General features: G+C 40.1%; 2 protein-coding genes across 6 annotated transcripts in view; both read left to right on the top strand.

Moving 5' to 3' along the window:
• The window catches only part of UBE4A (ubiquitination factor E4A), a 40131-nt gene extending 36983 nt beyond the window's left edge, over positions 1-3148 (top strand). For all 5 annotated transcript variants that reach the window (XM_081541096.1, XM_081541092.1, XM_081541094.1 and 2 more), the window contains one exon: positions 158-3148. In XM_081541096.1, coding sequence (XP_081397222.1) covers positions 158-284 — 127 coding nt within the window. In that variant the 3' untranslated portion in view covers positions 285-3148. The remainder of the gene's footprint in view (positions 1-157) is intronic.
• A 2071-nt stretch (positions 3149-5219) lies between these two features.
• Positions 5220-13986, top strand: ATP5MG (ATP synthase membrane subunit g). Its single transcript, XM_081541103.1, has 3 exons — positions 5220-5331; positions 11362-11522; positions 13130-13986. The coding sequence occupies exons 1-3, from the start codon at positions 5280-5282 to the stop codon at positions 13226-13228; spliced, it is 312 nt and encodes a 103-aa protein (XP_081397229.1). The 5' UTR covers positions 5220-5279; the 3' UTR covers positions 13229-13986.
• The last annotated feature ends 1243 nt before the right edge of the window (positions 13987-15229 follow it).

The raw sequence follows: 15229 nt of genomic DNA on the forward strand, positions 1-15229 counted from the left end.
TCTCATTCTTTCTAACCTCAAGCTAGAACTTGATTCAGAATCATAGTAATACACTCTAGCTTCATTCACAGGGTGAGATGTCCAGGTGTTCTGTTTTTGGCTGAGGATGTGAGAACTTACAGAAATAACCCCATCTCCCTTTTTCTCTTTGTCCCAGTGACCAAACAGATCCCTTTAACCGTAGTCCCCTCACCATGGACCAGATCCGGCCAAACACAGAACTAAAAGAAAAAATCCAACGGTGGCTCGCAGAGAGGAAACAACAGAAGGAGCAACTTGAATAAATACTGTGACCTAAGCAAACCAAAAACCAACCCCAGAGTGTAGATAAACAATTGTGGTTTCTCTCTTTCTGGTTCTGTTCCTTTCCTTTTTCTTGCCTTTTATTTTTAATTTTTTTCCCTTTACTGAACTAGAGAACAGCTCTTGCTCAAATTATGGTAATTAAAATTCCTAAGAACTTTACAATGCACCTAGCTTGCAGGAAATTATATTTCTTATAGCATCACCACATTTAGAAATCATCACTAATTTTTACCTTTTGTTATCTCTTCCTGTTCCTTCCCCCTTTTCCTACCTTAAATTATATTAACTTCAGCTATTAAAACCTCCCACCTCCTTACTATTTCTTCTCCGAGAACTGCTCAAACATCTTTGGTGAGCACTGCTTTTAAGTATATGATGTCACATATTTCAGTGACAGCTGATATCAGAAAGTCCTATGTTATCAAGGTACTTACTAGTTAGTCTTCATGACGCAGCCCTTTTCCTTGTTACAGCTCTACACTGTTACAGAATAACTTTTTATGTAAAAGCGGATACCTTGATGTTTGAATAGATTTTTTTTAATAAGATGACAGATGAGATGAAAATAGGAATCTTATGCAGCTTCGGTGGGTAGCTCTCAGTTTTGTGTTCTCTTGTAACTCAGAGATACCTTGGAGGGCAAACACTCCTCCATGGAGTTGTCATTACACAGAAACTTCAGCCCTGTAATATTTTTAGGAGGATTGGTAGAACAAATTTGCAGTTTTGACACTTTATTCAGAAAACTCCAAGGTGAAAAAAGAAGGTTGTTGCCCTTTTTATCTACTGGAAATCAAGGACTAGGCTTGTGTAGAAAAGTTAGGCAACAAATATTGTAACCATGAGACATGTCATTTCAAGACACTAATATCAGCAGTGTATCTCAGTGTATATATATATATATATATACACCATGTACTTTTTTATATTGGCCTAGTATAATACAGAGAACCACTTTATATTGTCTCTTCCATGGTAAGATGTATGCAGTGTGTGGCCATGTTTACTGACACTTACTCTAGACAGAATTCTGAGACTGTAAAATGTATATAGTTCATGTTCGTTTGGGCTTATGACCTGATAAGAGCTGCTTCTAACTCAGCCTTAGGTCATCAATTAACAGAATAGGAATTTGAGCACAACCATGTCCACAAGCCATTTTAAATATCCACTTAGCCCTATATAGTTATTTAGCAGGTGGATGAGCCCCTCACTTTACAGGTTGAGCTTGAGCTCCCTACTAAATCGTGCAGCTTAACATGCTGAGTAAGTCGCATTCCCCTATGGACTGTCTATACCAGTATCCCTCTAAGCCCGGAAATACAACTAACGAGTGATATGATCTAGAAGCAGAGGTCATTGCTTCACTTCAAGGACATTTTTGTTAACCATGGCCTCTTTCAAATAAGACGGTAGTTCTATGGTAATCCAATACAAGTTGTTAGAAGCAGTCCTTGATGTGTTTTTGATGGTTCCAGCAGGAAACTCTGAAGTTAGAGGGCATCCCACACTAGATTAAAAAGTAGATGTTGCCTGTCTACTTATAGGTGAAAAATGTAGTCCAGGACTCTCGCAAATACTAGAATGTATGATAGTAATTCAGTGTGTTCCCTGGGCCTTTAAGGCACAGGTTGACAGGATTTATTTTCTGAAAATGAACTTCATTTCCTATTTATTATCTTCTACTTCTCTGAGAATGAACTGTATAAAATAAGCTTCAATCTACTTGCATTTATCTTCCAAACCCAATCAAATAGGATATTTTCACTTTTAAAAGAAGTGAGGAAAAGACCAGAGTTTCATAGGAGAAAGGAAGGAAAAAACGGGCACAAAACCTCAGAAGGCAGCTGTTCACAGCAGCTTTCTAGTTAACAACCTCTATGCTGCCTCTTGTATCTGTGTCTGTATTCCACTTCTGTATTAAGTCTTCAGATTGTAAGCCTTTTCTGGCAATTTTTTTTTTAAAGCTCTTTTCCTGAAACTTTTTATGAGTGGTTATGGCACCATGAATGCTGCTGAATATCTTTAAACTCATCACAAAGGCAAGTGCATAGCTTAAGGCCACTATTGGTAAGGAAACCAAGTGTCCTCTGTGCCTTTTTCCTTTCCTTGACATAATTCAAGAACATCCCAAAAATGAGACTAAAAAATTATCATCTTGGTATAACATGGTGCATATGGACACTTGGAAGCTTAAAGAGGGATGGTGTTGTCTAGAACTCAGAAGCAAGCCCTAAATCGATTAGAGCAGACTTTCTGACATACCTAGCTTTATGTGTTGACTTTGCTAGAGTATAATAGGAAAATGAAGACTCTCTAATCAGCTCTAGTATTGCTTACTAAGAGGGTAATACTAAACTTGGAAAATTATTTAAGTAGGCTTCATCAAGCAATCTGGATTTGTTTGTTTTTAATATAGTTTTTAATGGATATGTGAAAACCGAAAGAAATGTCAAAGGTTTTTTTTTTTAATGGTGCAGGTGAAGGTGCCCGTTGCTATTTGGTATCACACTCTACAAAAGCTTCATTACTTTATTTGATGCTGGTTGCTAAGCAGCCATTGCACAGAGCATAAGTCTACTGGGTGCCTTTACAAGCCAGAGGCTGATGCTGCACTGTTGATGTCATGTGAGGAAATAATGCACATGCTCTAACTGGTGAACAGGAAAAGAAAAAGAACCTGGAAACAAAGAAAATGAACAAAATGACAAAAAGATTAACTGAAATAAAACTTGATCAACATAACTATTTTGAAACATTCCAGGAAGGTTACTTCTTGTCAAACTTGCCTGGGGGTGTTTGTTCAAAGCCTGTATTTAATAAATGAACATCTGACTTACAACCTTTGTTATCACTTCCTTTATTACAGTATTAAAAATCTAGGAGCAGTTTCAGAAATCCCTCTGAAAACTTCCAGGGCTCTGAATGTCACTTTTTTAAAAAACGTGGTAGCAAATGTATGGCCTGGCTGACCTAACCTGCCTTACCAGGCTTCTGGACCATGGAGTTATCTTCAGATGAGTCTCGGGGCATGTTTTTTCCTAAGCAGATGACTTTTGGCTTCACTTTTTTTCATCTGGCCCAAAGCCCAGGTCTCTTTTTTTGCCTTGGCCACACTGCAGCATGTGGGATCTCGGTTCCCTAACCAGGGATCGAACCCTTGCCCCCTGCATCGGAAGTTCAGAGACTTAACCACTGGACTACCAGGGAAGTCCCCCAGGTCCTTCATTTTAATCATTCACTATCAAGTTCCACTTTCTTGCCCCTTATTTCTGTACCCCTGCTATGCAAAACCTCAGCCCAGATTAACCCAAGCATTCCCCCGTCCTCCAATATCCCAGCCACAGACTACTGTTGGAGAAAAATAACACCATCTTTAGAGTGGTACAACCACAGACTTGTCCCTGATGTTCCCTAACAACCCTTCTGTGTGTCCTTAACTTCAACAGCTAGTCCAAATTTCAACCTCTTTCCTTAAATTTTCTCCCACCCTCCCACTTGCCCTTCACACTCGGATGACCTTGCCTTCTACTGCATAGCCTGCAGAATTTCCACTTTCAAACTTCATCATCCCATCTGTGGAAAAGGCCCCAAGACTCCAAGGCTAATCACTCCAACTTTATTTCCGTCTCATTCAGAATCTTGTCAATCCCCCTTCTCCATCTTCAATCTCCGTTGATTTTCCTATCACTCATATTTGGTTTTCTGACCAGTATTCCTTTATAGCCATATTTCTTCACTCATTCACCCTGGCTTCTATCCTAACTGTTTGAACCTGCTCTAGTTAATGTTTCTATATAGCTACATTAATTTTCTAATTCTTAATTTTACTTCTCTGGAGTACCAGGCAACTGAATCACTCCTTCGCTGAAGCGCTGTCCTGACTCCTTGATATCACTCTAATTTTTCATTTCACCTCTAACTATTCCATCAATCAGAGTTTTACTTCTGTTTACGCTTTCCCGGGTACATTACTTATTCTATTTTCTTCATCAAAGGCCACATCCCTACGTATGTCTTTTCTTCCAGTCACATTAACCACAAAGTTCAGCTCTGTAGTACACAGCTGTTCCATCGTATATCAACCCAAGGATCCCCTTCTCTAAGAAACCTTCCCACATCAACACCACACATAATCCTATACTAATGCCTCTTCTGTTTCCATTGCCACCTTTTCAAATCCCAACTCTGCCACTCACTAGCTCTGTGGCCGTTTATTTACCAATGCCGGTCTTAAGTGGGGCCACTACCTAACACACAGGCTTTCTTCAGATTCCAGAAAGTCTGACAGACTGGAGGCCTTCGGTAAATGTAATTTTGTCCCTTGTATCTGCATAGTTCCCTTGCGGCTGGTTAGGGAATTAGGGGAACTGGATTCAATCCTGATACAGGAATCAAGTGAGACAGGGATTACAAAAGGTCAACTAAAGAAAGGCAATGGGCTGAGTCAGGTGACAGGTTGTGGCGCCTGCTTCGCCTTTAACTCCGTGTCTGGTCTAGGACCCTCTCTGGCTTTGTAAGACAAGTACGTTGGCCTAGAAAAACTGCAGCGGTGCCTTCCAGCCGTAACTTGTCCCGTTCTCTCAGAAAAGCTGCAAACCCACCCCCAAAACCCGAGGTCTGCGCCTCGGGCTACCCGGGAGACGCATGGCGCATGCGCATTCCCTCCTCGCGCCGGCCTTCCGGACCTCTGAGAGCGGCTGCCCAGAGAAATGCCTGCTTCTCCGCGGAACTCCGTTGTATTTTACGTGCTCTCTGATCTCATCTTCTCGTATCCACTTTCTCCTCTGTGACTAAAGAAAATAAACTGGCCCACTGGATGCCGTAAAGACAGTGGGACACCTAAATATCTCGGACCGGCGTGGAAAGGGGAGGCCTGACCTTGGAAGCGTACCGGGGTCCTGCGGAAGGTCCTTCCGGGCGGGTGACATTCAACCGGCCAGTCGGGGCGACGGGGTCTCCGTCCTAGGACCATGGCTCAGTTTGTCCGTAACCTCGCGGAGAAGGCGCCGGCGCTGGTCAACGGTGAGCGGGGCGTCAGCCAGCCGACGCGGGTAGCGGGGCGGGCGGGGAGGCCTGCGAGGGCCGAGGGGAGGACTCAAGCGGCCGGAGGGAGTCGCGGCTGGCCGGGCCTGAAGTGGGGGAGGGGGGAGGGGGAGCTGGTGAGGGAGAAGACAGATTTGCGGTTCTTTTCTACCCTTCCGCTGGCCAGGCCTGCGGCTTGGGTTCTCTCTGCTACCCAGAGGTTCTGAACTCTGACCGTGATTGTGAGGGGAAGGAATGTGCAGACAGCCGGGGTTGCCCAGCTGCAGCCGCCATGACGCCCTTCGACCTCCAGGAGGAGGAATAGAGAAGGGATGGCTTTTTTGCGAGAGCGAGGGAGACGGCGGGCAGAAACACGTGAAAGCATGGAAATACGGTCCCACCCGCTTGTCTGCTTCTCAGTGGAGTATTTGGAAGGCTGCAGAATTTCTAAGGATGCGTGACCTTGGAAACATTGCCTTTGCTTTTTATTTTGACCAGATACTGAGATGCTTCTTTAAGGAAATTTTTAGGTGGAACTGAGCATTACGATCGAGTATTCCTGCTCCGGTAAACACAGAAAGAAATATGTGTAAACAGTAATGTTTATTATCATTGCTTAGTGTTCGTGGGGTACTCCGTTTGAAAAAGCTGAATGCCTCCTTCACTGGTGGAACGCTGTATTGGAGAACAGCCCTGAATAGTCACAGCCCAGAGTAGTAGTCTTCTCAGTAAATGTCTCATTTGTCTGCAAGCTATTCATTTTATCCCCAAAATGAGATCAGTTAAGTAGACGGAAGCTTCTTCGCTAGATGTGCTGTATGTGCTGTATTCTAGTAAGTGGCTGAAGCACAGATCTCTGAATGGCTTTCGCTCAGATTTGATTATGAAAGTGAATAGAATGAATTTTTTAATACGTGTAATATTTTTTAACCTATTTTACTGCAGTCGGTATTTTCTTATTGTCTCCTCCTTTTTCTTCATCAGCAGTGGAACAATGAGTTACTGAAGGCCTGACAGTGCCAGATACTATAAATACTTGATCCTCTCCTACAGAACCCCATGGTCCACTACTATTACTATCAGTTCACACACTTTACCAAAGAACTTAAGTTTGCAACTTGACCAAGATAAAGCTCTACTTGTTTACATAATACAAGGAAAAGTAGCAGTGGCTTCATTTTTTGGACTTTATGGAGGATTTGAGGCTAATGTTTATAATCACAAATTTCAGGTGGATTTTTTTTTTATCCTCCTTTCATGGCTTTCATTCCTGGTGGCTCAGACGGTCAAGTGTCTGCCTGCGATGCTGGAGACCCGCGTTCGATCCCTGGGTCAGGAAGATCCCCTGGAGAAGGAAATGGCAACCCACTCCAGTACTCTTGCCTGGAAAATTCCGTGGACTGAGAAGCCTGGTAGGCTACAGTGCATGGGGTCGCCAACAGTCGGACACGACTGAGCGACTTCACTTTCACATTTCACTTTTCCATGGCTTTCACATCTTCTTGGTGGAGCGTCTTGGGGAATTGCAGACTAATTTTAATAATAATTTACAAAAAGAAAAGTAATGTGAAAATAATTTTAATTGTGAGCTTTGTCAACCATTTCCTTTATTATTATGAATAATTTAAAGATAAACGTTGTTATCCTTTCAGAAGTACTCAGGAGAACTCATCTGGGCCAGAATGTTAAAGTGGAGCTGCATTTTGCTTTGTCACTTAACTCTGTGGTATTAAATATTAATGTTAAATGTCTAAAAAAAATTACTGATTTTATCTGTTAATTCTCCTGGAGGACAAAGAAGCTTACAGAAATAAGTAATTTTTTTCATCAGACTTCCCCAAAAAGATCATAGAGTCTGGGGATTTTTGTTTTTATTTTTTTTCCTACTTACTAAACTCGAGACTTTATTTGGATTTCACCAGCTTTTCCAGTGAATCTCTTTCTGTTCCAGGAGCCAGTCCAGGTTACTGCAGTGCAGTGAGTTGTCAATCTCCCTAGTCTCCTGTGTATGTGACAGTTTCCCGATCTTTCTTTACCTTTCATGACCTTGACAGTCTCAAGGTATTTATGTAGGTCTCTGTGTAGGTATCCTATAAAGATGTTCCGCGATTTGCATTTGTCTGGTGTTTTTTTCATGATGAGTCTGGAGCTATGGATTTTTTTCTCTAATTTTTTGGCTGTACCTGGCGGCTTGGGGGAATCTTAGTTCCGACACCAGGGAGACGTGCGCCCCCTGCAGAGGAAACGTGGCATCTTAATCACTGAGCCCCTAGGGAAGATCCATGGAACTATGGATTTTGAGAAAGAATACCACGGATGTGAAGTCCCCTCATCACATGTCAGGATGTATCAACAAGGGATATCCATATGTCCTCACTAGTACAGTTAGCTTTCATTGCTTGGTTAAGGCAGTTTCACTAGGTTTCTCCTAAAGGTACTGTTTTTTCCTTTCCATACTCTGTTCTTTAGAAGCAAGTAACTAAATTGAGGGAGGCAGAGTCAGGATTCTGTCTCCTATAGGAGGGAATATCTACATATATTTAAATAGAATTTCTTCTATGAGAACGATATGTCTGTTCCCCATTTATTAATATTTGTTCAGTCCATACTGTATGGACTCACGTACATTTATTTCATACCTTGTACCTCCAGTAGTACATTATTTATTTTGTTGCTCAGATTATTCTAGCTTTGGCCATTGAGAACCCTGTCAGTTTGGCACCTCTGCCCCTTTGACATCCCCCTGTACTTTCTAGTATTGTGAGACAATTGCGACTTTTCCTCCTGCCGTGCCAAATGACCTGCAGGATCTTAATTCACCTACAGGGATTGAACCTGGGCTCCATCAGTGAAAGCACTGAGTCCTGACATCTGGACTGCCAGAAAATTTCCCAGACTCATATATCCCCTGCCCCAGCCTTAGAATTTGCCCTTTCTCTAAGGAACCCTAGTTCCTTTTATTGAACAATTTGCATTTTGAAGCTAAGATCTAGATACTGGGTATGTTCCTTGCTACTCGACTGTGTTAGTCTCCTTTTACTCACAGAATATAAGTTCTAAGACCTCCGACAGATGTCTAAAACTACAGATTGTACTGAGTCCTGAATGTTAGTTTTTTCCTATAATACCTATGATGAATTTTAATCTATAAATTAGGCATAGTAAGAGATTAACAACAATAATAAACTGAACAATTATAATAAAATACTGTGATAAAGGGTTTCAGGGCTTCAAGCCACAGGAATTCCCTCATGGTTCAGCAGGTAAAGAATCCACCTGCAATGTGGGAGACCTGGGTTCGTCCCTGGGTTGGGATTATCCCCTGGAGAAGGAAATGGCAACCCATTCCAGTATTCTTGCTGGGAAATCCCATGGACAGAGGAGCCTGGCCGGCTCCAGTGCATGGGGTCACAAAAGAGTCAAACACGACTGAGCGACTAACACTGCAATAAAAGTTATGTGGACATGGGCTCTCTGTCTCAAAATAATCTTTTTGTACTGTATACTCACCCTTCTTGTGAGTGAGATGTTATAATGTGTACGTGATGGGATGAGGTGAGGAGCATGATGTAGGCATTGTGATGTTGCATTAGAATGGAGTAGGGACAGCATGAGATTTCATCATACTACTCAGGCATACAATTTAAAACTTACAGATTATTTCTGAAATTTTCCATGTAATATTTACAGACAGTAAAACCAGAAAGCAAAATCACAGATAAGGGGGGATGGCTGTACTAGAATATCATTGCCTGTAGGCCCTGACAGTGGACAAAGAGGTATCTGTATATAGGTATTCCTCTACTTATAAGAAAATTACATGCCAGTAAAATTACCACAAGTTGAGAATATTGTAAGTTGAAGATGCGTGTGTTACACCTATTCCGGCAAACGTCGTAACTTAGCCTAGCCTACCTTAATCTCACTCAGAATATTTACATTAGCCTACAGTTAAGCAAAATCCCCTACCATAAGGCCTGTTTTTAGTTTTATTTTTTAAATCTGATTATCTCATGTAATTTATTGAGTGCTGTATTGAAAGTGAAAAAACAGAATGATTGTATGTTGGTTGTTTACCCTCATAACACATGACCGACTGTCACTGCAGCTTGCTACCAGTACCCAGCATTAAAATAGCATTACAGTGGGGGGTCCAGGAAGGGGAACACATGTAAACCCATGGCTGATTCATGTCAATGTATGGCAAAAACTATTACAATATTGTAAAGTAATTAGCCCCCAACTAAAATAAATAAATTTATAAAATAAAAATAATAATAAAATAAAATAAAATAGCATTACAAGAAAGTATGGTAGCCGCTGTGGCCAGCCTGGGAAAAGATCAAAATTCAAAGATTCATTTTTACTGATTGTGTATCACTTTCACATTGTAAATTGAACCATCGTAAATTGGGGACCATCTGTATACTCACCCATGGGTGTGTAGACACACAGAGTTGAACAATGTGGGGGTTAGGGACACTGACCCCCATGCGATTGAAAATCCTAATATAACTTTACAGTTGGCCCTCCATATCCACAGTTGCACATCCATTCTTTCAACTAACTTCAGATTATGAAGTACCATAGTACATACTTATTGAAAAACATCCACATATAAGTGGACCCACACAACTCAAACACATGTTGTTGAAGGGTCAACTGTAATTGTTTCTATATTGATCCACCTGTATATCAACTAAACATGAATTCATACTGAATGTCTCCAGCTCTAATCCAGTACCACTGGATATGTTTTTCCCCCATCTAAAACCCCTCTATTTTAGTAAGAAACCTAGCTGCCATCATCCACCATTCATTCACTTATTTTTTGTTCATCCCTTGTATACATGTAAAAGCAGTCTCAAACTTTTTAACCTGTGCTCCCTGAGAAGCAAATATACTAACTTAAGTACAGCGTTTGTATACATTGTACTGATTTGTTTGTATTTTTTAAGAGTGTTATATCTGTGTGTTGAAGTTAAAGACAGTTTGTTGACTGTTAAGACTTTGTTCTCCTTGATAACACCATCTTACAGGCATTGGCAGTTCTATTTAGAATTCTCTCTTAGAGCTTTGTGTCTGCTTAAAGATTTACCCATGGCCCTAAGCCACAGGATGATGGAGATAGTAATTTTAAGAGTAGTAAAATACCTAAATACAGGCAGTTAATAATAGGGGAAGTGCCAGGAGCTTTGGATTATCAGTCTTTGAACAGCAGACACTTAATGGATGCTTATGTATTTGTGCAGTTTTTATTATGCTGTCTTGTAATTTTTTATGTAAAATACCTTTCTCCTGCTGAATCACTACCATAGTCTCCCATCTAACCTTGTTAAAAATCTTTTTTTCCTGCAATAGTAAATACTGTTTACTATTACTGAGGAATTTCAGCTTAATAACAGATTCAAGTTTTGGCTGCTCCTAACAATACATGTAGGTTTTATTTTTATTATTTGTGGTATTTTGAAGGAAGAGCAGCTGTGCTTTTGTTAATCCAGCACATATTGATGAGGATACCCAAAATGGGTACTAATTGGTATAATTCCATCTGGATTTGTGGCCAATATTGTGACAAGTTTTAATCTTATTCCTAAGGATGCCATTCGACATAGTTTCTTCCCTCCCCTTCACCACTTCCCTCGAAATTTTTTGTCTCTACAGGAAAATATGGTTACATTGCTGCTCTTGTTTTTGAATCCAACTTCTAGTGACTTTGTAGTTAACTAGATTTGCCATTAATAAATGAAGTACCAGTACTCTGGTACTGGCCACTGGTGAAGTCCTGGCATAATTGGATGTGCTTATAGCTTCCTGCCTGACTGAACGGGCTTGTGACACAGGTGTTCTGTATCTTTAAAAGCCTCTGGTTACCAGGGAGCAGCTTTGACTTTTCACACCGGGTGCACATTTGGTATAAGCAGTGAATGAATGTGATGCATGAATAAATATTTGTGTCCAGCCCACACATCTGCTTCTTTCGGTCTCTAGTGAGTTCATCCTGGTTTTTTGTTTTGTTTTGTTTTCCAGCTGCTGTGACTTACTCGAAGCCTCGATTGGCCACGTTTTGGTACTATGCCAAGGTTGAGCTGGTTCCTCCAACCCCTACTGAGATCCCTACAGCAATTCAGAGCTTGAAAAAAATTATCAACAGTGCTAAAACTGGTAGCTTCAAACAGCTCACTGTTAAGGTAACTATGGGCTAAATGAAAACGTATGTGCATACAGAAAATGTCTTCCCTTGGGATTTCTGATTGTTTTGATTAATATATGTATTTTTTCAGTGAGGCTGGAACCAGCATAGCGAGAGATGATCTCTTTTTTGACTGCGGAGAAAGATATTTGCCTTTCTAACTTTGTCATCTAGGTTGAAATAATTGGACTGTTTTTATGTTTTAGATTCCTAATAATCTTATAATGAAAAAGTGGTTTTTTTACTGGGTAGCTTTTTTTTGTTTCCTATTTGGGGTTACTGCATTAAAATATGATGACTTGCTTTGCTGATTCTGTACTTTTTTGTCTGTAGTCCTAAAACTTTCCCCAATTTGGCCAAAAGATTTCTTGGACTATATCACAATCAGGTAACTAACACTCATGGGACATAAAAATACCAAAACCTAGAAGCATATAATATGATATGAAGGGTGGAGATAAAATCTAAGGACTATAAAAGTAGAATCTGCAGACTTCCTGGCGGACTGGTGGTTAAAACTCCATACTCCCAGTGTCGGGTGCACAGATTCGATTCCTGACCAGGGAACTAAGACTCACATGCCTCTCGGCACACTTCCCCCGCCTTCCCCACACACACACACACACAAAAAGAGAATTAGAACTTGGATTTTATGTTTGCTTAATCTAAGCACAGGATACAAAAAGCCTAAATAAATTATTGCTGGCTTTAGAACCTGCATTCTAGAAAATATTTTTGTTTTTGTTTTTGTTTTTGTTTTTTTAATATGTTTCTGGCTGCAAGGCATGTGGGATCTTAGTTCCCTGACCAGGGAACGAACCTGGGTCCCTTGCATTGCAGGCATGGAGCCTTAGCCACTGGACCACCAGGGAAGTCCCCAAGAAAATATATTTGTTTTTCAAGAGACTTCCAGTATTTCTGGTTTCATTTGAAGGGGAGTATTGACTTCCAGGTGCTAAAAGAAAAAGGCCCAATTTTGATGTGGAAAGGTTTTTTTTTTTTTCAACTTGAGTTTCAAGATCCATATTTGTGCTTCTGTGAAACACTGTTTTCTGGAACTGTGTACATACTTTTTCTCTTAGGGCAATGAAACACTCAGCTGTGAGACTGAGTAATTGCTGAATACTTGGAAAGAATTAACCAAATAATAGAGGAATAAAAATGATGTCTAAAGGGAAAGATAGAATACTTCATCTTGCAACAGATTTTCTTTGGCCAGACAGAAATGTCTGTTCAGAGACTTGCCTTCCTATAGCCATCCTTTCATATGAATGCCCTTTCTAAATGTGGCAGCTATTTCCAGGATGTGGGTTGTTTTAGGGCTCATAAAGTGTCTCATAAACTAATAATGAAAGGGTTAAGTCAGTTCAGGTCTTCAAAGAATGCTTTGAAAGAATTTATAAGCTCTGGACTACTTACCTTACATAATTGAAAGTTCAAGGGTTCTCAGCAGTTAAAGTTAATATCAGTAATTCTTGACTTTGACTAAAACTGCCCTCTAATTTGAATAGCGTCCTTATATTCTCTGTCACTTAATCCTGGAAAAGAATAGTTTTAAATATATAAGAAAAAAATGTACATTAAAATTTGTGCTTCTTTTTTCAGGAAGCTCTACTGAATGGTTTGGTGGCCACTGAGGTGTGGATGTGGTTTTATGTTGGCGAGATCATAGGCAAGCGTGGCATCATTGGCTATGATGTTTGAAGACCAATTTTTAACATGTGATTATATTTGCTTTATTATTCAAGTGTTCTTGGACCATGTGTGAGCAGACTGCTATTTGAATAAAATAAGACAATGTGTCAAAATCAGTGTTTTCTCTATCAAATACTACTTGGAAGGTCACAATTTCTCTTGATATTAAGTTGGGTTGTCTTTTGCTTTAATATATTAATACAGCTGTAAATGCATGCCTTTGCTTAGCCTGCAACTGGAAAAGATATATATGAGTATACCAACCTGGTACCTGTATAAATGAGGTTAACTTTATTTTGAAGGCTTGAAATAAATGATATTTAAGCTTTATTTCTAGAAAAGCTGGAGGAAAGGCTTTGAGAAAATGAGAACTTGCTCCAGTAAGAGAAATAATAATACCATGTGCCAAGCATGATACAGTTAAATCACGTAGCATGGTTTTTTTTTTTTTTTGGAAAAATCAGAGAAAGATCCCTTTGACAACACCTTTTTGTCAGCTTGAATATAGCTCCCGCAACAGAACAGCATGATGATAATCTGTGTATCTTTGTAACATCTTTAACGTTAGGACAGAGTGAATGAGAGCAATAACGTATTTTTCATCTGATTTTTACATTTGTTATATTATTAATCTGTCCAGTTTTTAAGGACCTATCTTCGCAAAAATAAAATATCCTATAGATATTTAACAGGGTTATGATTCAGTACTGTCCTTGGGTCTACAATAGTATATTATGTCCTGAAATAAATACAAGTGATTGGTATCAGTCTGTCATCTTGAGCCATTTTATTGAGGATTGGGAGTGATTTAATCATTCACTGGCATTTCCTGGGGTTCTTAGCATCTATGAATAGCTCACTGGTACGTTTCTAAATCTGTTGTGACTCTCTTGCAGCCACTGCACAACATGGAATAGCAGCTGATGATAACCAAAAGATGATGGCATGTTGGAAAAGCATGGCTCACAATACAGTATTAATCCTTTAATAGTATTGAACCTTTATCCAGTCAATCCCAAATTTACCAGCTGGTTCAGAATGCTGCTGCTTCAGCCAGTAAAGGGCACAGCTTTTCTTCATGATAGGCAAGAACTCTCCACGGAGGCACTGCTACTCTGAACTTGAGATAATGCCTAGCTTACTGCAGGTGGTCAAAACTGAAACCACTTCTTTTCAAAAGCATTTAGTAACTTAAAATATGCATAGCAGAAGACTGAGAAACCCCTACTACAATGATGGTGATTTTCATGAGTTTCTCTATTGTATGTGTGAGTGAGTAATGCAATTAATTTTTTTTAATTTAAAGGTGTGATGTGGTCCGCTGGCACTAGTAAGAAACCTACAGAGCGTAGTTGATACATGATATGTAATGTGATTTTGTTTTGACCACATGGTCACACCAGAAAGTCCTCAAAATATTTACTACTCACTTCACTGCTACTTCCTCCTCCTTTGCCATCTGGCAGCACACCTCTGGTATATGGTGGCTAACAATGAATGTACAGCATTCTCTTGTGTTAAAATAGCAGTGAACTCCATGAAGCAGCCATTTCTGCAGGCCTGTTAAACCCCAGATGTCTTGCCTCCTAACACAGAACTGTTTAGGCTGTCTTTCACTGAAGTTTTTTGTGTCAGGTTTTTGCCATTGGCAACTTCAGTGTACCTCAGATATTTATGGTGCACCTCCTAAATCCAGGTATGCTAAATGGTAGAAACATTCATGAACAAGACTGTTAACTGTTTCACAGAGCTTGGTCTGGTTGCTCTAAGCATACAGTTGGGGTAACGTGTGGTGGTCTGTAATGAAGAAAGTGCAAGGTGTGAATGGAAGAGTTCAACCCAGAGTCCCAAAAAAAGGGATTATAGGGAGGCTGTCAGAGGACCTAATATCTGAAGTAAACCAGAAGAGTAAGAACCAAGAAGAATGGAACAAGTATACTGAGCAGGTAAAACAGCCTTGCAAAACTAGTAAGTGAGAGATCTGGTACATTTGAGGTGGTTCTGAGAGCA

This window comes from Giraffa tippelskirchi, chromosome 11 (assembly GCF_054371585.1).
Source record: "Giraffa tippelskirchi isolate mGirTip1 chromosome 11, T2T-mGirTip1v1.2.pri, whole genome shotgun sequence".
NCBI classification, from domain to species: domain Eukaryota; kingdom Metazoa; phylum Chordata; class Mammalia; order Artiodactyla; family Giraffidae; genus Giraffa; species Giraffa tippelskirchi.

Coding starts and splice junctions, on each gene's coding strand:
- ATP5MG (XM_081541103.1), top strand. CDS start 5,280: ATGGCTCAGTTTGTCCGTAACCTCGCGGAGAAGGCGCCGGCGCTGGTC. Junction 5,332..11,361: donor GGCGCCGGCGCTGGTCAACG/GTGAGCGGGGCG, acceptor TTTGTTTTCCAG/CTGCTGTGACTTACTCGAAG. Junction 11,523..13,129: donor TCAAACAGCTCACTGTTAAG/GTAACTATGGGC, acceptor TTCTTTTTTCAG/GAAGCTCTACTGAATGGTTT.